Genomic DNA, 23969 nt, shown 5'->3' on the forward strand with positions numbered 1-23969 from the left:
GCTCCTGTGGCATATGGAGGTTCCTGGGCTAGGGGTCAAATCGGAGCTGTAGCCACCGGCCTACACCAGAGCCACAGCAATGCAGGATCCGAGCCACGTCTGCAACCTACACCACAGCTCATGGCAACGCCAGATTCTTAACCCACTGAGCAAGTCCAGGGACCAAACCCGCAACCTCATGGTTTCTAATCGGATCCGTTAACCACTGAGCCATGACAGGAACTCCCCTTATTGAATTCTGACATGTATTTTTAGCACAAGGAACTATGTCCAGTCTCTTAGGTTAGAATATGATGGAAGACAGTATGAAAAAGAGAAAAGAGTGTATACGTATGTATGATTAGGTCACTTTGCTGAATAGCAGAAATTGAAGGAATGTTGTAAATCAACTATAATAATTTTTAAAAAATCTTTTGGTAATGTTCCACAGGTCCTTGAAACTCTCTTCATTTTCTTGAACTCATTTTTTTTTTCTGTATTGTTGTGTATGGTGTAAATTCTAATGATCTATGTCAAGTTCATTTATTCTTTTTTTTTTCTTTTAGGGTTGTACCTGTGGCATGTGGAAATTCCCAGGCTAGGGGTTGAATCAGAGTTGTAGCTGCAAGCCTGTGCCATAGCCACAGCAATGTGGGATCTGAGCCACATCTGTGACCTACACCACAGCTCACAGGAATGCCAGATCCTTAACCCCCTGAATGAGGCCAGGGATTGAACCCATGTCCTCATGGAGACTAGTCAGTTTCGTTTCCATTGTGCCACAACAGGAACTCCAAGTTCATTTATTCTATCCTTTGCCATCTCCACTCTACTCTTGAGCCTATTCATTATGGAGGGGTTTTTGTTTGTTTGTTTGTTTATTATCTTTTTAAATTCTAATATATTTTATTTATTCTTTGTAATGGTTTCTATTCCTTTTCTGAGATTCCTTTTCTGAGATTTTCTATTCCTTTTCTGTCCTTTCTATTGTTTCAGGGTAATTTGTAATTGTTTACTGAGGTGATATTATCATAGCTGCCTTAAAATCCATCCAATAGTTCAGCAAATGGCTCATCTCAATATTGGCATCATATGGTTATCTTTTCTCATTTGTTGTGATATTCTTGGTTCTTGGTATAATGTGTAGTTTTAATTGAGTCCTTGACATTGAAATCTTCTATCATTGAAGGCAGTTCCCCAGATTAGGTTCAGATTTTGTGTGGTCTGTTTTTCTCATGAGAAATTTAGCTTTGTTGTGCTCTGCTGGAGTTTACTGAATCTCTGCTGGTTCAGCCTATAGCAGTAAAAGTTTCTTTTCCTGCACTACCTTGTATTGGTAGGTGATACTGGGTGATGAAGGACCCATGAATATCAATATGCTTTTTGCTCTGTCTCTGCTAGTGCCCTGGGAGGGGAAAGTTCCTATCTAGGCCACTTTTTGCTGCTTAGAGTTATGGGTGTTGGGAATTATCACAGGAAGATAATTTTTTCCTATTGGGTGCAAGGCCAGGAGGTGCATAGACTGGAATGTTCTCTGATGCTGGGTAAAGAGTTGGTACCTGGTTTTACACACTACATCTTTGTGAAGACTTGTGGCATACTTTTCTGGCACCAGTGCAAGCAGAAGTGACTGTTGATGTTGCTTGGCCTTGAGCAGGGTATGCTCTGCCACTGTCAGTGTGTGGGAGATAGGACATAAGCCTAGTATCAAGATGAGTGAGTGGTTACTGATAGAGCTGTATGTCTGGGAGCTAATGACATGTGAACACATTCCTAGGTGATAATATGATGGCACCAAAGTTGTCATAGCACAGGATTAACAAAGGAACAAGACTGATTTTAGATATAATTGGACTTCCAAGGGAAGAGAAAGGAATAGTCACCAAAAGAAAATATCATGGGGAAGAATAATGTTGTGAAAGTCCATGGGAAGGAGAGTTTGAACTAAGGATGATCAATACGGTGAGATGTCAAGGAGAAAATAGTGAGGAAAAGTCAATTAAGGTATTTTGGGCAAACTTAGAAAAAACAAATGTAATGTTCACTGTTGAAGTCAAATTAATGTTGTTAATTACATCGAGGTAGCATTTATAGATTCTGCATGTTCAAGGAATGGAGGTAAGAAAGAAAAGATGCAGATCAGAAGGATGTCATCAAAAGCTTAGAATTATATAGCAAGATTCATTTGGGAGAGGATGGGAATTGTGATTATTTCTGGACAGAAGAGGTCAAGAGGAAAAGATTGTATGTAGATAACAAGGAAATGGAATATCTGGTGAATAATATTATGGTAGTGGCAAAATCTGAATGTTCGTTGATGTCTAGGAAGTAAGGATAAAACCAAAATTTTTATTTTCAAGTCATTAATGAATGTGTCTTTATATACTCCTGTGTAGGGCCATTGCTTTTATCAAGGGTATGCCAAAGAGATTCCAAATTCAGTCGTGACAGTTAGCACCTGTTCCGGACTCAGGTAATGGCATATTCTGGAGATATGTGTGATTACAATCCTCTGTACCCTTTTCAGTTTTAGAAACTTTTTGAAAGGTAGGGTGAAGGCAAAGAAAATATTTTCATTGAGTTTCTTCTGATCTACTTTCTTTTCCTGCTTGTCTTTTGATCATGTCCCCTGTTTTCTTTGTCTCTCTCTCTTAGGCTTACAGTCACAAAATTTATTCTGAAAAAGCTACCACTAGTATGAGTTATATTTATAATTCTGAGCCACACTAGAACTCCAACCACTGTTAAATGCTATTATATATAGAAGAAGGTATAAAACTGGTTTTGAAAGTTAATCCAGTAAGATAAGATGATTCTTAGCTATTAGAACACAAAGGTCACTATCAAATTTCTATATCATGTTTTTATTTAATGTTGATTAACATTTACCACTGAGAAGTTTATATTTTAACTTCCTTTTATATATTTAAATTTTCAGGGGATTATTGCAGCTGGAGAATATCAGTTATGGAATTGAACCATTGGAATCTTCAGCTACATATGAGCATATGATTTATCAGATAAAGGATAATAAAAGTGATTTTCCCCCCATAGTAAAAAATCATTCTACAACTCAATTTCCAGATCAGCCCTTCAAAATCCTCGTGAAATCAGAAGTAAGTGACCACTTTTATGAGATCTTCATTTGTGCAACTTTTGATATGCTTATTTACATTGAAATTTGTTACATTTGGAAAACAGATTTAAATTGATATTGATTATAATAAAACATTCTCTTGTATTCTATTCATTTTTAATATATTTTTGTTTATTCCTGGGAGTTCCTGTTGTGGTATAGTGGAAACGAATCCGACTAGGAACCAGTGGGTTAAGGATCCTGCATTTCCATGTAGGCAGCAGATGCAGCTCGGATCTGGCATTTCTGTGGCTGTGGCGTAGGCCAGCCCCTGTAGCTCCGATTAGGCCCCTAGCCAGGGAACCTCCATATGCTGCAGGTGTGGCCCTAAAACGCCAAAAGAAGAAGAAGAAAAAATATATTTTTGTTTAGTCATATAATATTTAGAAAATGTAATAGAGATAAACATGTAAATCAAAAATCAAAATTCTCATGTGTCTCTAATTGCAATTATTTTTATGCATGTATGCACAGCACTGCAGTGAATTTGCATCCTAACATAATAGTACTAAATTTGCTGATTATTGCTATGGCAACATTTTTGCTATGCATTTTTTTGTTGTTGTCAAAAGGTTTTATTTTGATAAAAAGTATAAAATTAGAATAGAGGCAAGAAATTGCCTATAATCTCATTGTATAGGTACAGTAACCTTGGAGTATTTGTTCTAATTCTTTTTTTTTTTTTTTTTGGCCACTTTTCCAGCATGTGGATGTTTATGGGCAAGGGATCAAACCCAGGCCACAGCAACAACCCAGACCACATTTGTTGGTGCCTTGATCTTGAACTTGCCAGCCTCTAGAAATGTCAGAAATAACATGTTAGTTGCCTAAACCACCTCATCTATGGTATATTTGTTATAGCCCAAACTAATTAAAATCACTCTAAGATTAGGAATAATGCAGGATTGTCTGCCTTCATTACTTCCAGTCAACATTTTACTGGCGTTCCTAGATAGTATAGTAGGAAAAAGAATAATAAGAAAGGGTGTACTTTTTTGAAAATTACCCTATTTCTTTGGAGACCTGCCTCTACATAGAAAGTCCTATAAAATCCCCATCAACACTATCAGGACTAATAAGAAAGTCTAGCAAAGTCACAGGAACAAAAGAAAGAAAAGACGTTTATTTCTCCCAAATTGATCAGTAGGTTCAGTGCAATCCCAGCCAAAGTTCCAGAAAACATTTTTTGGAGAAAATGGTTCTCACATTTATAAGCAGATACAAACGTCCTAGCAGAGTCAAAGAGTTTTGAAAAAAAAAGAACAAGATGAAGGACTTATTTTACTCTTTCCTAAGGAGCCAGGTAGTAAATCTGTGGGCCATGTGATCTATCATCTCTACTTCACTCAGCCTTTGTAGCATGAAATCAGCATAGACACAATAGAAACAAATGGATGTGGTTCTATTCCGACAAAATGTTTTCTACAAAACAGGTGGTCATGCCATGGGCTGTCGTTTGCTGACCCCTGCTATGGTGATACACATTGTGTTACTGGTGTCATTGTATACATATAGAACAGCAGGACCAAACAGATTAGAAGTAAACCCATGTGCTATTGCCCAGATTATTATCCACAAAGGTGCTAATGACTTTGAAAGGTAGAGAATGATCTCTGCATCAAATGATGATAGAAGACCAGATCTCCATGGGAATAAAATTTGTCTTGACATTTATTTAAAACAAGACAAAACAAAAAACTGAACCAGTGCATAGACTTAAATATCAAAGCTAAACACAAAATTTCTAGTATAGGACTTAGGAGAAACCAAATTAATAAATCACAAGCCTTTGAAGATGTTCAACATCATTAGTCATCTGGGAACTAAAAATTAAAATCTCAATGAGGAGTTCCCATTGTGGCTCAGCGGTTAGCAAGCCCGACTAGCATCCTTGAGGACTCGAGTTTGATTCCTGGCCTCCCTCAGTGGGTTACAGATCCGGCGTTGCCGTGAGCTGTGGTGTAGGATGCAGACATGGCTCAGATCCCATGCTGTTGTGGCTCTGGTGTAGGCTGGCAGCTACAGTTCCAACTGGGCCCCTAGCCTGGGAACCTCCATATGATGCGGGTGCAGCATTAAAAGACAAAAAAACAAACAAAAAAACCCAACCTCAATGAGATATCTATTCAGACTGACAAGAATGGATTGATGCAGAAGAGTGACAATACCAAATATAGAAAAGAATGTGGAGGAGTTGACACTCTTAATAGTTCTTGGTGAAAATGCACAACGATCAAACTACTTTAGAAAACAGTCTGGCACTTTTTTGCTACTTTTCACATACGCAAGTATCATACAAATCAGATTTTCCAACTCTAAGTATTTAACCAGGAAAAACAAAAGACTATAACTGCCCAAATAACTGTACATGGGTATTTACAGTACCTTTATTTGTAATAGCTAAGATGTTTATATAAAATCCAAATGATCTTCAACCATTAACTGTATAAACACATGGTGATGTGTTTTTAAAATGGCACACTTCATAACAATGAAAATGAATGAATTATTGATAATCTCAGCCACACAGATGAGTGCTGAGTGAAAGAAGGCCAGAGTAGAAGACGACATGCCATGTGGCTCCATTTATATGGAATTCTAGGATAAATTATTCTAACCTATGGTGAAAAAGCAGGTCAGTGATTGCTCTCCGACATATAGGCTATTGACTGGGACGAAGCTGACTGAAGCATTATTGATCTTGGGGAAATGGTTGCATGGGTGAATACATTGCTACAAATTCGTGGAACTGTATTGTTAAAATAGATGTGTTTTATTGAGGGTAAGCCACAGTGAAGTTAATATAAATAGTTGCAAGCACAAAAATAATGAAAAATAGAGACAATGCTGGGGGGAAGTGGATGGGAGTTTGTTTAGCTTGAAGGTGGGGGTAGGGAACTGAAAGAATGTTTTGAGAAGGAAGAAACATGGATTCTCCCTTGTTTTAGTAACTTTTTTGAGGATTTCTGATTATCAAGAATATAAGATAAAAGCTTCTGATTTGTTCCTAAAATTTTTATTCAGAATCTCTTACTCAGTGGGTTTTGATCCTCTTATTTTTCTAGTATCTATATCTTTAGGTCTATCTATCTATCTATCTATCCCTCTGTATGTGGGTGTATATGTATATATAAAACAATATAATGTACATGATAATTACAAACAGCAGAAAGACTTCTTAAATGTATTTAATTTGTACTCTCTGTTTTGCAGAAAAAATCAGATGTGCTATTGAAAAGAATTCTGAAAATACAAGTGATTATAGATAAAGCCTTGGTATGCATTATTGATGTTTTCATGTCTTTTTTTTGTATTTGAGAGCTTATATGTAAAAGAATTATTAATTCTTTGCAATGCAGATATATTTTACTCTTTTCAAAATATATATTTCACTGTAACAGGACATAAAAATGTTGTCATTTGCCTTTACATTGGCATAAGTGGGCCAGTATTTATGGCATTGATTTCCCAATCAGTATAGAATTCTAGCCATAACATATAAATTTGTACTTAAGGGAAGATTCTATTGCACTGTAAATTATTAGGTTATGACTAGTTGCATATTCTTCTGGATCCAGCCAAAATTGTGGTGAAACTCTTCCTTATCAATTTCCATTCTAAAGCTATTTCATTTATTACTAAATTGAAGATCCTTCTTATTAATTGTATCTTTGGTAAGATTATTTTATGCTTTATAATTGCTTGGGTTGTCTAGAAGTTCCATATTTTAAAAGGGGAAAGACTAATTCATAGAAACACTTACTTGATTATGGAACTTTTTGTTTATACAACTAATTTTAGCAAAGACATATGGGCATGAAGTTAAAAAACCTGCTTTGTCCATTATCACTGACCCTTTGCATAAGTGTCATGATGTTTTAATTTTTTTATAAAAGGAAATATTCAGACTTTTCATTAACTTTTATAAAAGTAATATCAGGAATTATGATGGATAAAATAATTCAAATGTACATGTAATTTTATTAGAAGGATATAGATTATGTATAGATATAGCTTGGTCTTAATACATAAACACCTGTGTGTTTATGTTCATATGGCGTTATTTTATTTTATGTGATAGTTTGTAAATTATTTTGCAGTGTTTTATTACATATCATCTAAATATTTCAAACACTGCAGGCCAGGGGTTCTTGTTGTGACTCAGCTGAAACGAACCTGACTAGTATCCAAGAGGATGTGGGTTTGATCCCTGGCCCTGCTCAGTGGATTAAGGATCCAGCATTGCCATGAACTGCGGTGTAGATCGCAGATGTGGCTCAGATCCCAAACTGCTATAGCTGTGGTGTAGGCTGGCAGAAAGAAAAAAGAAACTCTGTAGGCCAGAAAGGAGTAGCACAATATATATAAAATTTGAAAGTGAAAAACCTGCAGCTAAGAATGCTCTAACCAAGAAGGCTCTCAGTCCAATTTGATGTAGAGGTCAAAATCTCTACACACATGTAAAAGCTCAACACCACAAAACCAGCATTACAAGAAATGTTAAAGCAGTTTCTCTAAGAACAAGGAAAGTCCAAAATGAGAAACCTGAAAATTATGAAAGTAAAAAGATGATCAGTCAAGGCAAACATATCATAAAGGTAGAAAATCATCTCATGCGTAAAGCTAAAAGGAAGGTTAAAAGACAAAAATAGTAAAATCATCTATATCCTCAATCAGCCATTAAGAGATACATGAAGCAATTAGATGTAAAATATGATGTAAAAAACAATAATCATAAGTGAAGAAGAGTACAATGCAGGGTTGAAATAGTCTATTGATTCTTTTATTGTCTATTTCACTTACTGTTTTGGTCTTTATTATTTTTTTTCCGTAAAAACTGAACTGGAGAAAATATTTACGTATTATATAACTGATAAAGGTTAACATGCAGAATATCTGAACAGCTCATCCATTTCAAAATCAAAAATCCAAATAAAAAATGGGGAGAAGAATTGAATAGATGTTTTCCCAAGGAAGGGTATAACGCTGACTGAAATAAGTCTGCAGAGAAAGACAAATACTGTATGATATCACTGATATGAGGAATCTAAAAAATAAACCAAACTAGTGAATATAACAAAAATGTAACAGATGCACAGAACAAAGTAATGATTTCCAAGGGAGAGAGGGATGGGAGAGGGTCAAGATAGAGACAGGGATTAAGAGTTATAAACTGGTATGTATAAAATAAATATCCTACAAGGATATATTCTACAATATATAGCCAATATTTTGTAGGAACCATAAATAGAGTATAACCTTTAAAAATTGTGAATCACCGTGATGTATAGCTGTACTTTATAATATTGTACATCACATGTTTAAATTAAGTTTTTTTTAAATGTAGGCACCTTACAGTAAAATTCCATTTAACCCCTTTATGAAGTTATTAGCAATATGTCTTATTTCTCCATTTGTTATAAACCACAAAATAAATTATTTTAAATTAAATATCCAAATGTCATTTGAAGGAATTAAGGAAAGGAGAAAACTATTTCATATTTGCTGTTTCCAAAGGTCTACATTCCTTCTGACATGTTGGTGTCTCTGATTTTTCTGTTTAATATGTTAATGAATTCTCCTCAGTTATTGCTTATCTGAATTGACCATCATTGTGTTTCTACTTTTTAAATATTTTATTTGGAAACATTTTCCAAATTTCAAAAAAGATGCAAGAATAAGAAAATACAAGGAACACCTATATTCTCCTTATGCGGATTTATTAACATTTACCCCTTTATCATTTGTGCTCTATGTGAATGTAAGTTGTAAGTTGCATTTGTAGCTTCTCATCACTGCACATTTACCTAGAATAAGATCTTATTGCCAAGGGTGTGGCCCTAAAAAGACCAAAAAAAAAGTCTTTTATGTATGTGTGTGTGTGTGTGTGTATATGTATGTATATGATCAAGTTATCCATCTAAATAAAAATACCCATCACAGAAATACTTTTTATCAAGTTTAGTATGATTTGATTATGTTGTGATTGGACAGTGTGATCTATATGACACTACATTTTGTATTCTAAGAAATGGTTTTGATTTATATAAAATGCTCAGATATGCTTAAAAAATACATATCTCATTTTACATGAGTATGAGTATTTTACCCAAAGTTTGCTTGACTTGTTAAATCTTGAATATCATTGCTGTAAATTTGTCTGCTTGATCTGTTAATGACTATGAGAACTATATTAAAATCCCTCACTATGATTGTAATTTTATATATCTAATTCTGTTAACTTTTGATTTATATATATATTGTACTGCAATCCTATTAATTATAAGTAAGCTAAGAGTTGTGTGTGTGCACAAAACTAGAAATGTTTCAGAGAAAATGTTGTGAATTTTGTTCCCTTGCATGAGAACATGTTCTTGAAATTATTCACTGTTGTGGTACTGAGAGCTCTGTGCTTAGAAAGTGTGTTTTTCATCCAGGATTTGTAGTCATGTTTTCTTACTGGAATGAAGACAAAAGATGCAGCACTCTGTAGCAAACCAAAAAAAAAGACTTAGGGGTTCAGTTAGAGATTGGAGTCTTGGTTCTTAATCTTGTGGCTTTTGCAATCTTGGAACCTTAACTTTTGTTCCTAAATGACTACATGTGTAAAGAGGAAGATAATCACAACTGTCATATTTTAATATTATTAACTAATATATAAAGTCCCTAGGTTTGCGCCTAAAACTTACTAAGCCCTTGTTAAATCTTAATTCTGCTTTTGTCCTTTCACTCAAGTGCACTAAATTATTTTAACATTTTAGATCCATTAAATGTATTAATTTAGTCATTTTCACTAGTGATTAAAAAAAATAAATTTTGTCTTTCAGTATGATTATATGGGCTCTGAAGTGGCACTTGCATCTGAGAAAGTTGTCTATATCTTTAGCCTTATCAACAATGTAAGTATTGACGTTCATGTTTCAATAAGGAACATACCTGTTAATACAGTACCATTGTTCGAGTAATAGCATACACACATTTATAAAAAGGATAGTCCTCCCAACTAGGTTCTTCCACCAGTCATTTCATTTCCCCAAAGTAGTCAATAAAATGTATTAGCATAACATTTAGAGATATAATGCTATGTTTAGGACTGCCTAAAACCATTTATCATGTATCTCATGTTTTCAGATGTTTTCCCAGCTTAAAATGACTATTATGTTAACTTCTCTGGAGCTCTGGTCAGATAAAAATAAGATTTTAACTAATGGGGATGCTAATGAAATGCTACAAAAATTTGTGTCATGGAAAGAAAAAAAATTATTCCAAAGGTCCCATGATATGGCATACTTGTTGATGTAAGTAATTTATTTTAATTGGTATAGGGTTTATCAAATTGTTTATAAGTTAACTATCAAAATTATATCCCAAATTCATTATTTATAATGACAAGACTACTCAAAAGAAGATTATGTGAGTACTATGTTGGCAAAACGCAAGCTATAAAAATCTAATATTGTTGTGAGATATTAAAGCCATCATTATCAGATTGGGCTGCTTACCCATGGAATTGTGAAAAACTAAAAACATGGAAAGCCTCAGGAAAACATAGGGCCTCTCAGATTTTAAAGATTTTCTTTGAGGTAAATAATTGAATCCATCACTTTAAGAAATCATAAGTTAGTTAACAATCCAATCATAACCTAACTATAAAGCTGATTAGGTTAACAAAACATGAATACAGGAATGTGGTGACCTTATGGTATTTCTATCCTGACCTAAGGTGAAGCTATTTACTGCTTGCACTGTATCTTTCAAGAATCTTCATATAGATTTTTTTTTTTTTTACTAACTTGATTATTTTAGGTGGAAATAAAAACAAAATGATGGTTCTCAAGATCAGTATGGAATACATTTATAAATCTATAAGTTATCAAGTTTGGGGGTTCAGAAGCAGAATTCACCAGGAACTGAAATATGTGACGACACTTTCTATGTCCCATCTCTTATTTTCCTAGAGACTGTGCTGCATATTGTCTCTTTTGCTTTCTGTCCTCCAGTCCAACCCTTTCCATGCACTCTAAAGGGGTTTGCTATATGCAAATCATGGCAGTGATGCTAAATCTTAGAATCCATTGTTGACAACTATGGTGATTCATTTTGGGAAGCATTAGTTACTTCTGGATTTGGGGTTGTGTATCATATAATGTTAAAGTTGCCTTTAGAACTTTGTAGGGACTCTGGGAGATTACCCAAACATAAAATGATTAAAAGCTTTAGACATGATATGTAATACTCACTTAAAAAAAAAACAGCTTTATTGATGAATCCAATTCTTAAAAGATTATTAAGTTATTAATAATTTAAAGTGCTTTTATCCACAAGAAAACTTTTATTATTTAGTTATAGGGACCATCCTAATTACATAGGAGCAACATATCACGGAATGGCATGCAATCCCAAGTTTGCTGCAGGAATTGCTCTGGTAAGCATTTTATTCCCATCTCTTCATTAATTGTATCACATTTTGATTTCCACTTTAAGGAGCAAAAGTACATATATCACATCTGCCATTTTTATAAAATTTATATTTTTATAAAATGCTGTAATTTTACTTTAAGTCTCAAGTGTTATCATTTTTAAATAGTTTTTTATTGTGGAAAAATACACATTACATAAAATTTACCATCTTAACTATTTTAAGTGCATTGTGCAGTAATGCCAAGTCCATTTACATTGCTGTGAAATAGACATTCAAAATTTTTCATCTTGCTTAAATGGAAGTGTTTATCCTTTGACCAAATTGCCCCATTTTCCACATCTCTGAACCTTGGCAACCATCATTCTACTCTCTGCTTCTGTGACTATGATATTTTTAGGCCCCACATGTAAGGAAGATCATATAATATTTGTTGCTGTCTGGCTTACTTCATTTAGAATATTACATCCAGGTTCATCTGTATTGTTGAAAATTCCAGGATTTCACTATTTTTATGGCTTAATAATATTTCATGGTGACAGTGCACCTTGCTCAGTAGGTTAAGGATCCAGCGTTGCTGCGAGCTGTGGTGTAGGTCACAGATGTGGCTCAGATCTGGCATCGCTGTGGCTGTGGTGTAGGCCAGCAGCTACAGCTCCGATTTGACCCGCATTCTGGGAACTTCCATATGGTGCAGGTGCAGCCCTAAAAAAAAACCGAAAAAGTAAAAAATAAGAGAAATTAAAAAGAAAATAAAAAATTAGCCATCAAGCAATTAAAAGACACGGAAGGCTCTTAGACACATAGTGGTTAAGTGAAAGAAACCAATTTGAAAAGGCTCCACACTGTATGATTCCAACTCTATGACCTTCTTGAAAAGGCAAAACTATATTGATGGTAGAAACATCATTGGTTATCAACCAGGGCTTTGTGTGTTGCTTATGTCACTACTTCTCAAGTTTTATTTTATTTATTTATTTATTTATTTTGCTTTTTAGTGCCACACCTGTGGCATATGGAGTTTCCCAGGTTAGGGGTCTAATCAGAGCTACAGCTGCCGGCCTACACCAGAGCCACAGCAACGCCAGATCTGAGCCACATCTGCGACCTACACCACAGCTCATGGCAACGCTGCTGGATACTTAACCCACTGAGCAAGGCCAGGGATCGAACCCGCAACCTCATGGTTCCCCGTCGGATTTGTTTCCACTGTGCCACAGTGGGAACTCCTCAAGTTTTATTTTTTAAGACCAGTATTCTACCTTTAGAAAAAAAAATTTTTTTTTTTTGCTTTCCTAAAACTATTGCTGAAGTCAAAACTGATTTTCAATTAAACCCTTAAGTTTATTGGAATTAAATCAGTATGTGTCATGAAAACATGATAATATTACTCTTATTTTGTTATTTGTCAAAGCCATTTGGATTGAAAATACTATTACTCAAAAATAATAACAAAATTTGACTTTTTTATATTTCTAAAAAAATAATGAGCCTGGTATATGAGTATTTTAAGTGAGTCCATGTATTTAGGTAATATGGCCACAGTTATTTGAAAAGATTAAAGGTGGAAAAAAAATTCAAGCAAACTTCTGTGTATGTTTTTTTTTTTTCTATTTAGTACCCAAAGATGATAAGTTTAGAGGCATTTTCAGTTATTTTGGCACAGTTGATTGGAATTAACCTGGGATTAACATACAAAAGTGACATCTACAATTGTTACTGTCCAGGAAATATATGCATAATGAATCCTGAAGCAATGTAAGTTTTATCAAATCCTTGTCTCTTTTGGGAAATGTTTCCAGCCTTTGATGTACAATTTCTTTCAATATAACTTGAATGATAATATTTTAATTAAGTACATATAAGTTATTTTAAAGTTTATTAAAGATAATGAGTATTCGATATTGCAGGAAGTGTGCTTCATAATTCTATATTCAGTCTTGATGTATTGAGAGAAAGTGGAGGTTGGTAATGAGTCTGTGGTGTATTAGAATCTTGGAGTGAAATTCATTCATTCAATCAAGAAAAGTTTTAAAGCATATGCTGTGTCACACATATTGTGTTAGTTCATCTTACAAATGGTTAACACGATTGAAAAGGGCTACATATATTAGTCCATCAGGGACACACCATTAAAAATGGACATAAGAATAAATAAAATTTAAACAGCTTATGATAAGCACCAAGAGGGGAATAAAAAGGGAATACATGAGAGGAGAAACTTTCTGATAAAGTAGTCTAGGAAGTGTTCTGAGGAAAAACTTAAGTTGGGAACTGAAAGAGAAGAAATGAATCTGGGAGTTCTCACTGTGGCTCAGCAGGCTAAAAACCAAACCAGTATCCATGAGGATGTGGCTTTGATGCTGGTCTCACTCAGTGGGTTTAGGATTTGGTGTTGCTAAAAGCTGTGGTGTAAGTCACAGATGTGGCTTGGATCAGGTGTTTCTGTGGCTGTGGCATAGGCTGGCAGTTGCAGCTCCAATTGGACCCCTAGCCTGGGAACTTCCATATGTCAATGGTGCAACCCTAAAAAAAAAAAAAAAAGAAAAAAGAAAAGAAAAGAAATGAATCTGGTCATATAAAGAACTTGCTGAAAACTTTTCATGGAAAGCAGGTCAAGTGATGCTTGGACAGCAGAAGTTTTAAAAGCTCAAAAGACTGGAGAAAGGAGATGCAAGAGGATAAAACAAACACTAGAAGTAGCTACAACTATCAGGAAGAATATTCTAGGCATAGAAATTTTTAAATTAAGAAAGTCACATACCATGAGGTTAAACAACACTGAGTCAGAGGAGGAAGTCCAGGAGGTAATAGGAAATGTAGAAAAGAGCCAAATTAATCGATCACAATGCAGATATTGGGATTTTTATGATAAAGGCAAAACAAAATTTAATTTATTTGTGCAGTATGGATAATAAAATCTATGTTGTAACACGAATGTTAACTATATCAGGGAAAACAACGTTATAGTATTACTGTTACTGAATTAAATTGTACTGGACCTAGGCTCTCTGCCTGGTCTTCTGAAGGTTCTGTTTTTGTTTTGTTTGAGCAGCAGAATAAGAAGACCTAAAGTGAGAGCTACACCACACAAGCTTTATTGAGTGGGCAGAGGGTGGAAAAGCAGGAACTAAATTCGCAAATCAAGTTCGCACCCACAGGGTGTGAAAGATTTAATTTGAAAGAGTAAAGACAAAAAAGGGAGAGGAGTGAGAGTAATGATCTGGAGGCATATGCATTAGTCTACTGAGGAAGGAGGAAGGCTTTTTCAAGGGAGTGGGGTACCACCCTCTTTTTATCCTTTTTAGTCCTTAATGTCCAGTTATGGCCACTGATAGGTGTGTCATTTTCTAAGCTAATATAATAAAATCAATGTATAATGAGATTCAGGGTCAGTTGGAGGTCAGATTCATCACCATCTTGGTCCCAGCTGGTTCCCTCTGGGGTTTTTTGTTGTTTGTAATTTCCTCTCTAATCAATGGACTCTTTACCTTAAAGATTTTTTTTCAACTCCTGTTGAAGGTGAGGGTGGGCAGGTTTTCAGCAAGGAGACTCCTGCTAAAGGCGAGGGCTGGTGAGTTTTGAGGAAAGAGCCGGAGTACCTCTGGCAACAATATTTGGGAAATGATGAGTCTGATATTATCCGTAGCGATTTCATACAACTGAGAGAAAGGGAGATGTCAAGAATTATTTATGAATATTCTGGCTCGAGATGGTGAGTGAGGAAGAACCAGAACTCTTGTCCTCCCTAGGACAAACCAACTCTATGGCTACATTTTATAGATGGAGAACAACTGCAGAACAAATGTAGATGTAGAACAAATATAGATGTTAATTGTAGATGTTGAACAAATGTAGAAATAGAGAACAATTTCCGCAGAAAAAAACAAACCCCAAATCCCCCCAAAACTAGCACTGGACTACAAATAGTACAATGAGAAGAAACCCACATCAAAGAGAGTAGGAGAGGCTAGGAACCAAGCTCATCATAATTCCTACCCCCAGCAAGGTGACTCACAATCAGGAGGGAGCTCAAACCAAGAGATTCTCTCTGAGGATCAAAAGGCTTGAACACATTGGACACCCTAACTTTGAAGACCTGCAACTGAGACATAAGCCCCAAAATATGTAGCTTTGAAAAACAATTAAACTTACACAGATGACATGCACAACACTTCTCCTATAGTGAACTGAGAAATGAATCTTAAAATATTGAACTCCCCTACCACAGGGACAAATGCTGAGGCAGCCTATTGAAAGGTACCCAGACTTTATGTGAAAGAGGCATATTTCCTGAGGCTACAGTGTTGGTTGGAAGTTGAAGCCTCTGAGTGCACATCTAGGGGCTGGCTACGGTACTCCCCAGAGATGGAAGCTGGTAGATGCCATCCCTCTGCTCTCCTGCTGCCTACCTATGGCTTGCTGTGTTCTGGAAAGGAGCTAGTCCCCTCCTCTGACACCCTGATTTTTGCAGTAGCCACCCACAGGATAGCTCTAGATTGCTTGGCTCTGGTGGCCAGCTGATTTTAAATTTGTAGGTCCCACAAGATTGTAATCAATGGAGAAAGATTTCTTAAACAGCTACCACCCCCAGGGCACAACAAAAGGGCACAGTCCTAGGAGTGAAGAATTTCTCTGAATGAAGCCCGTTAGCTTCATAGCTGTGGCCTGAGGGGCAGGCTTCTAATTAAGCACACATCCAGAGGCCTACTGTTATCCTTTTCAGAGGCCTTGGAGGATGGGAATTCTCTCCAAGGTCTTCCTCTCATGTTGTAGAGCACCATTATCTCCAGTTGGGGAGTTTTAACAGAGGTCTCTTGCTGTGCCTTGCAGGTGGTAACTGATTGAAACTCTTTCTCTGTAGGTTACCATCCTGTGGTACCCAGGAGTATAAGTCCTGCTTGCCACTAGAACCATGCAATCTACATATGTTCCTAGGCAGCAGCAACAAAAATCAAGATGCCAGGCAAGGTTCCTTCTGGGAAAAGAACCATGAGCTGGAGCAAGGTAGGGGGAGAGTGAAAAATTAGGTCCTTCAGCCTCTGTTAATTGACAGAATCACCGTAGGGCCCAAGATGTGTGCCAACAAGAAGCCTGCCTCTTGGGAAAAATCCCCTGGACAAGCAAATAGGCCTGTTTCATAGGACATCTGGGGTATGTTCCAGTCTGCTATCTGCACAGTACCCTGGGTGATAGCTGGCCATGAACTACTTCTCCAACTACAATTGTTACAAAGAGAGTCTTAAAAATAGCTGGAGAAAAACAACTTGTTACATACAAGGGCACCCCTAATAAGGACATGAGCAGATTTTTCAGCAGACAAATTACCTTCCAGTGAGTGGTGGTGTGGCATATTCAAAATGCTGAAGTAAGAAAATACTCAAGGTTGTCATCCAGAAATGAAGGAGAGATAAAGAGTTTTACAGACAAACAAAAGCTAAATGAGTTGATCACCACTAGACCAGCCTTAGGACAAATAATAAAGGGAAATCTTTAATCTGGAGAAAAGGCACTAAAATTAGTTCCAGGGAAACATATGAAGTATGCATCTAGATGGGAAAGCTAAATATATACTGAAATTCAGAATAATCTCATCTGTAATGTGGGTGATTAATCATTTATCAACATGGTAGGAAGGTTAACTGTCAAAAGTAATGAAAATAACGATAACTACAATAATTTGATAAGGTATATACAAGATAAAAATATGCAAAATGTGATATCAAAACAAAACGTGTTAGGAGAGAGTAAAAATGTCCTAAGAAGAGTGTTCGGATACATCTACATTTAAATTTTCTATTTAAAATAAAATTTACATCTACATCTAAATTTTCTATTTAAAATAAAATGTTATAGAAGTATGTTGTTATATGTAAGCCTCATTGTAAACACAAAGCAATAAAATATTTTTTAAAAATGTAGATTCACAAAAGATAAAAAGAAAGGAGTCTTAGCATATGACCGAAGTGAACCCACAAGGAATAATGAAGGAAGAGAGGAAGAAAAGAGGAAAGCAACAGAGGAACTACAAAACAGTTAGAAACCAAGAAACAAAATGACAATAAGTGCATACCTATCAATAATTACTCTTAAAGCAAATACATCAAATTCTGCAATCAAAAGACCAAGTGGATGATGGATGAAAAACAAGACCCATCCCTATCCTACTTACAGATGATTCCCTTCAGAGGTAAGAACACACCGACTAAAAGTGAAGGGATGGAAAAAGATATTCCACATAATTGAAAATCAAAAGAAAACTTGGGTGGCTATACTTATATCCAACAAAATAGACTTTAAAACAAATACTATAGTAAGAGACAAAGAAGGGTATTACTTGTTGATATAGGGGACAGTTCAATAAGAATTCAATAAAATACAGCATTTGTACATAGATATGCACTCAACATGGAGCACCTAAATACATAAAGCAAATATTAACAAAATAAAAGGAGAAACAAACAGTGATCCAATAATAGTAGGAAACTTTAAGAACTTATATACTTCACTGGATAGATCATCCAGACAGAGGTCAACAAGGAAACATTGGCTTTAAATGACATCTTAGACCAGACAGACTGACAAGCATCTGGTCTATCCACCCAAAAGAGACAAAACTTATAGTCTTTTCAAGTGCAGGTGAAACATTCTCCAGGATAGATCATATGTTAGGCCACAAAATAAGGCTCAACAAATTAAAGAAGATAGAAATCATATCAAGCGTCTGTTCTGACACTAATGGCATCAGTTACAAAAGGAAATTAAAAGAAACTGTAAAATTTTCAAGTACATGAAGACTAAACAACATGCTGCTGAACAACCATGTGCCAATGAAGAAATCAAAGAGAAATGAGAAAGTACCTTGAGAATAAGAAGAATGGAAATACAACCTAACAAAAAATATGGGATGCAGACAAAGCAGTTATAAGTAGGAAGTTCATGGTGATAAGTGCCTATATCAAGAAAAGAATAAAAAGATCAGATAAACAACCTAACTTTATACCTCCAGGAACTAGAAAAAGAAGTTAAGGCAAAATTAGTACATAAAAGGAAATAGTAAAAATCAGAGTAGAAATTGATGAAAGAGAGACAAAAAAAGATAATAGAAAAAAAATCAATGAGATATTTCTTTGAAAAAATTTTTTAAATTGAAATTTAGCTAGACTCTCCAAGAATAAAAAAGGGAGAGTACTCTAATTTTAAAAATGACAAACCAGAGGATATACTTAAACCAATACTACAAAAAAGTAAAGGATCATAAGAGACTACTATAAACAATCATACATGAACCACTTGGACAACCTAGGAGAAATGGATAAATTCTCAGAAACATAGAACCTTCCAAGACTGAATCATGAAGAGATACAGAATCTGAACAGAATGATTTATAGTAAGGAGATTGAATCAGGAATCAAAAACCTTACAATAGCTGAAAGCTGAGGACCACTGGTTTCCCTGGTGAGTTATACCAAACATTTAAAGAAGGATTACTACAAATCCTTTTCAAAGCCTTCCGCCAAATAGAAGAAGGAACATTTCTAATGAGGCCAGCACTATCTTGATACCAAAAAAAAAAAAAATGAGAAAAGAAAAATTATAGGCCAATATTCCTTCTATGAACATATATGCAAATCTCCTCAATGAAATATTAGCAAACTAAATTCATCAGCACATTAAAAGGATCATGTACCATGATCTATTGATTGAGTGGGATTTATTATAAGGATGCAAGTGTAAGTTAACATCTGTAACTCAATCAGTGTGACACACCCCATTTATAAAATAATATGATAATTTCAATAAATTTAGAACAAGCATTTGAAAAAAAATTCAACATCCATTTATGATAAATATTCTCAACAAAGTATATATAAAAGGATACATATAACAAACTACACCTAAGAGCGTACTTGACAGTGAAAAGATGTATAATTTCCCTCTAACATCTGGAATGTATACAAGGATGCATGTTCTTGCCAGTTTTATTCAAAATAGTATTAAAAGTCCTAGTCAGAATAGTTAGGCAGTAAAGAAAGATAAAAGTCACCCAAGTAAAAAAGGAAGAATAAAACTGTCACTATTTGCAGATGACATGATTTTACACCTAGAAAACCCTATGGACTCCACCAAAAACTGTTAAAAGTAGTAAACAAATTCAGTAAAGTTACAGGATGCAAAAGTAATATACAAAATCTCTTGTGTTTCTATATACTAATAACAAACTATCAGAGAAATTAAGGAAACAATCTCATTTACAATAGCATCAAAAAGAATAAAATTACCTAGGAATAAATTTAACAATCAAGAAGATGAAAGCTCTGGACTGAGAATCAAGATATTGATGAAAGAAATTAAAGAATACACAAGTAAATGGAAAGATATTTCACGCTCATGGATTGGAAGAATTAATATTGTTAAAATGTTATTATCGAAAACAATCTACAGATTCAATATAATCCCTACTGAAGCTCTGTTGACATTTTTCACAGAAATGAAGCAATCCTAAAATTTAACAGAAACCACAAAAGATTTTGAATAGCCATAGCAATCTTGGGAAAGAAGAATAAAATTGGAGACATTGGGTTCCTGATTCCAGGGCATCAGACAAAATACAAATGTGCCTGGAACATCTTGTGGCAGAGTATAAGGAGGTGTTCAAAGAATTATGGAGATTTGTCACAGGGATGCAAAGTCATTTTGAAGGAGGCTCCCAAATGGCAAATCTGGGACAATTTGAAATTCATAAATGCGAGCAATGGATTATAATCCATTTAGTGTAATAGGAAAGTATGACTCCCTAGTCATCATAAAAATACTTTAATGAATAAATTGAAGTATAATTAGAAGAATTCTCTTGTGGCAGGTTAAGGATTCAGTGTTGCCACAGCTGTGGCACAAGTTACAACTGCGGCACAGGTTCCATCCCTGGCCCTGGCCTGGGAATTTCCACATGCCATGGGTGCAGCCAAAAAAAAGAAAAAAAGTTAAGAAAATGTGATTATAATGGGACCTTACTGTATAGCACAGGGAAATGTGTGGGGGGGGGGGAGAAAAGAAAATGTAATTAGAAATGAGATATTTACATGAAATTTCCCTCCAAATAATGATTAAGTGAAAAGGAAAAAAGGAAATGTTAGAGTGAAGACTGGCGGACACCTCTTAACCAAACAAAGTGATTTTATACAAATTATAACAAATTGAAATCATGTGCTGTCTGTTATAACACAATGAAGCCGACTCAGCAACACTTCTGTGATGAGGTTGCCAAGATGCATAACCTCACTCTATGACAGAACATTTCATAAACCTGAATTGAGGGACATTTTACCAAATAGTCAGCCTGTAATTATAAAACTTTTCAATGTCACGATATTCAGCCAAAAAACACGGTCAGTAAAACCAAGGAGACCTGAGAACTGAATGCAGCAGTTGATTCTGAACTGGATCCTTTTGCCATAAAGTGCCAGAATTGTGATGAAGGGAGTTTTGAATGTGAGGATTAAATGTTAGTAATGTTATCATTATTTCCTGATGTTGACGGTCTGTTTTAAGAGAATTCATTTCTATGTGAGAATTTATACATATAACTATTTAGAGTGATCATGACATCCCATTGGCAAATTACTCGACTTTTTCAGGAAACAAATTTCTTGTTTGTGTTTTTGTATCATTTCTCTAAGTATGAAATTATTACAACTTTAAAAAAACTTATTAAACCATGTACCTAGAAATATAGAAATATCAAAAATAAAACAAATCTAAGGCTTATTCCTTTTATATACTTGGTATTGAAATATTTAAATTAATTAATTTTATTATCAAAGTGCAAATAATCCAGACTTTTTTTTTTTTTTTTGCCTTTTATGGCCACCTGTGTGGCATGTGAAAGTTCTCAGGCTAGGGATGGAATTAGAGCTGCAATTGCTGGCCTACACCACTGCCAGAGCAACAGCGGGATCTGAGCCAAGCCATGTCTGAGACCTACACCATAGCTCAAGGCAGTGATGGATATCTTTAAGCCACTGAGCGAAGCCAGGGATAGAACCCAAATCCTCATGGATACTAGTCAGGTTTGTAATCTGCTGAGCCACAACAGGAACTCCCAATCCTGACTTTTAATACAATCAACCCTCGTTTATTCCTTCAGCTTTCTGTATTATTCCTGGTATGTTTGAATTTTCTTAATGATAATTAGTGCTCTTATAATAATGATTATAATTATGATGAAGTTGACAATAATAATGAAGTAATAAATAATAAGACATACTACTGAAATAGAGCTTTTTGTGTACCAAGCACTGTTTTGTTTCAATATATTCTAACTCATGTCACCTTAACTTCCTCAGCTTATTAGGTGTGTATTATTATATCGAATTACAATAGATATGAATTTTTAATTTACTGATTGTATTAAAAATAAAAACGCTCTCCACTTCTTGGCTTTTCTGTAAATGAAGTAGTACAGAATTCACAGCATGTTCTTGAAGAGTGTTACTTTGATAATGATTTTATTCCATTTATCTGAAGAGTATAATTTAATTTTAGACGTTCCCGTGGTGTGAAGTTTTTTAGCAGTTGCAGCATAGATGAATTTAAAAGTACAGTTTCACAGCCTGAATTTGAATGTCTTCAAAATCAGATAATTTCCAAAGTGGTTTCCCAAGGACAAGTTGCATCTTGTGGGAATGGAGTTTTGGATGCGGGTGAGCAATGTGACTGTGGAGATGCAGAGGTTAGTGAGAAACATTAATAACTTATCTAAAGATTTGCTTTTGTGTTTGTCGTATAGTTTTATAAATATAGATGTGATATAAAAGGGAAGGATTTTTTTTTAAATGTTGCACTGTTTAATCAAATATCTCAGATGGGGAGGGATGGAACATGCAATAACTAACATACTGAATTTGAAGCATTTGAAGAATTTAAGTATGGGGTAAGTGCAGCACGGATTAAAGAAGTAGATTTTCTTTATTGTGTAAACATGAGTAGCAATACACACCTTTCTGTATAACCGTCAGTTCCAGCAATAGTATTGTTATCACCTAAATCATCCCTGAATTCCCCCAAAGTAACTGAATTGGATTCACTGAGCTGTTGGAGTCACATCTATGCTGTTGTTCACCTTCTCATCTCCTAGCTTCAGTCCTTGCATCTGGAGAGCTTCATGCATTTTAACTTGGTTTCATAGAACTGAATTAATCCTAACATTTGGCATGCTATTGGTTTGTTTAGCATTTGGCCATTATCTAATTTTTTCCGCATGTACTGGGAAAGAGTCCTAATCATTGAATTTTGTTGTGCCTGCCTTCATACATTTATGCATGGTGATTTTTTTTTTTTGAATTCTCCATAGTTGCTTGAGACTATGAAAAGTCAACAATTTTTAGGAACAAAATTCTGTATATCCTGATTATATCATAATTTTTAAATTAGTGACTCAAATCTTCTGTATTTTTAACAATTTTGATTGCCTGAACTCTCAGTACTTGAGAAATAATATTGATAGTCTAATTATGCCATTGAATTTGCATAATTTTCACTATAATTTACTTTTTCCCTGCTTTATGTATTTTCAAGTTATTCTACATAGTGCAAACTTAGTTATTCTATCTTCCTAGAAAGTTAAATTTTTACCTTCAAACAATGAATTTCTATATTTTTAAGGTTTCTTTCTGTTTTAAAGTCTATCTGGTGTGACATGTCTGTATTTTTATGTATCTATATCTATATTTGTCCACACACTAGCTTCCTTTAATTAATATTTGCCTGAGAATAGAATACTTTTCTATTCTCATTCAGTTTATTTTACTATTAAGTTCAAAATCTATACTGTCTTTTTTTTTTTTTTTTTTTTTTTTTTTCCCCTCTTTTCGAAGGCTGCTCCTGCAGCATATGGAGGTTCCCAGGCTAGGGGTCCAATTGGAGCTGTAGCCACCGGCCTATGCCAGAGCCACAGCAATGCTGAATCCGAGCTGCGTGTGCAACCTACACCACAACTCACAGCAAGGCCAGATCATTAACCCACTGAGTGAGGCCAGGGGAACCTCATGGTTCCTAGTCAGATTCATTAACCACTGCGCCATGACGGGAACTCCCACACTGTCTTAATATATTATTTTTTATATCTGGTTTATAAGATTAACCCCCTAAACATTATTGTGATTAAAATATTTTCATATTTTAAAATTAAAGTACATCATTATTTTCAGATTATTATATTTCAGATTTCTTTTGTTTTTACCTAATTGGCCTCTTTCTGTCCAAGGATCTTTTCCAGCATACCTTATTACATTTAGCTATTACATTCCTCTAGATTACATATGTTTTTTATAATTTTAGTTGTCCCCAAATTTTTATACTCTCTATGTTCCTCTTTCCACATTTAGTAATTAATTGGATTTGTATTTATTTCTTTTGATCTATGTGTTCTGTTTT

General features: G+C 34.9%; 1 protein-coding gene across 14 annotated transcripts in view; it reads left to right on the plus strand.

Annotated features, from left to right (window-relative positions):
• Nucleotides 1–23969, plus strand: part of ADAM3 (ADAM metallopeptidase domain 3) — a 94412-nt gene that overhangs the window by 23410 nt on the left and 47033 nt on the right. For 9 of the 14 annotated variants that reach the window (XR_014828677.1, XM_084997906.1, XM_084997907.1 and 6 more), the window contains 8 exon segments: nucleotides 2376–2452; nucleotides 2918–3095; nucleotides 6329–6391; nucleotides 9943–10014; nucleotides 10247–10413; nucleotides 11459–11540; nucleotides 13153–13292; nucleotides 22080–22266. Coding sequence is in view for 13 of the 14 variants with exons in the window: in XM_084997906.1 (XP_084854032.1) it covers nucleotides 2376–2452; nucleotides 2918–3095; nucleotides 6329–6391; nucleotides 9943–10014; nucleotides 10247–10413; nucleotides 11459–11540; nucleotides 13153–13292; nucleotides 22080–22266 (966 nt within the window). In the remaining variant the exon portion in view is untranslated. 14 annotated transcript variants of the gene reach the window in all.

This window comes from Sus scrofa, chromosome 15 (genome assembly GCF_054392235.1).
Source record: "Sus scrofa isolate SSC_HxYL_T2T_F1_AM1 chromosome 15, Sscrofa_HxYL_maternal_Yorkshire_Landrace_v2.0, whole genome shotgun sequence".
In the NCBI taxonomy this organism is placed as follows: Eukaryota; Metazoa; Chordata; class Mammalia; order Artiodactyla; family Suidae; genus Sus; species Sus scrofa.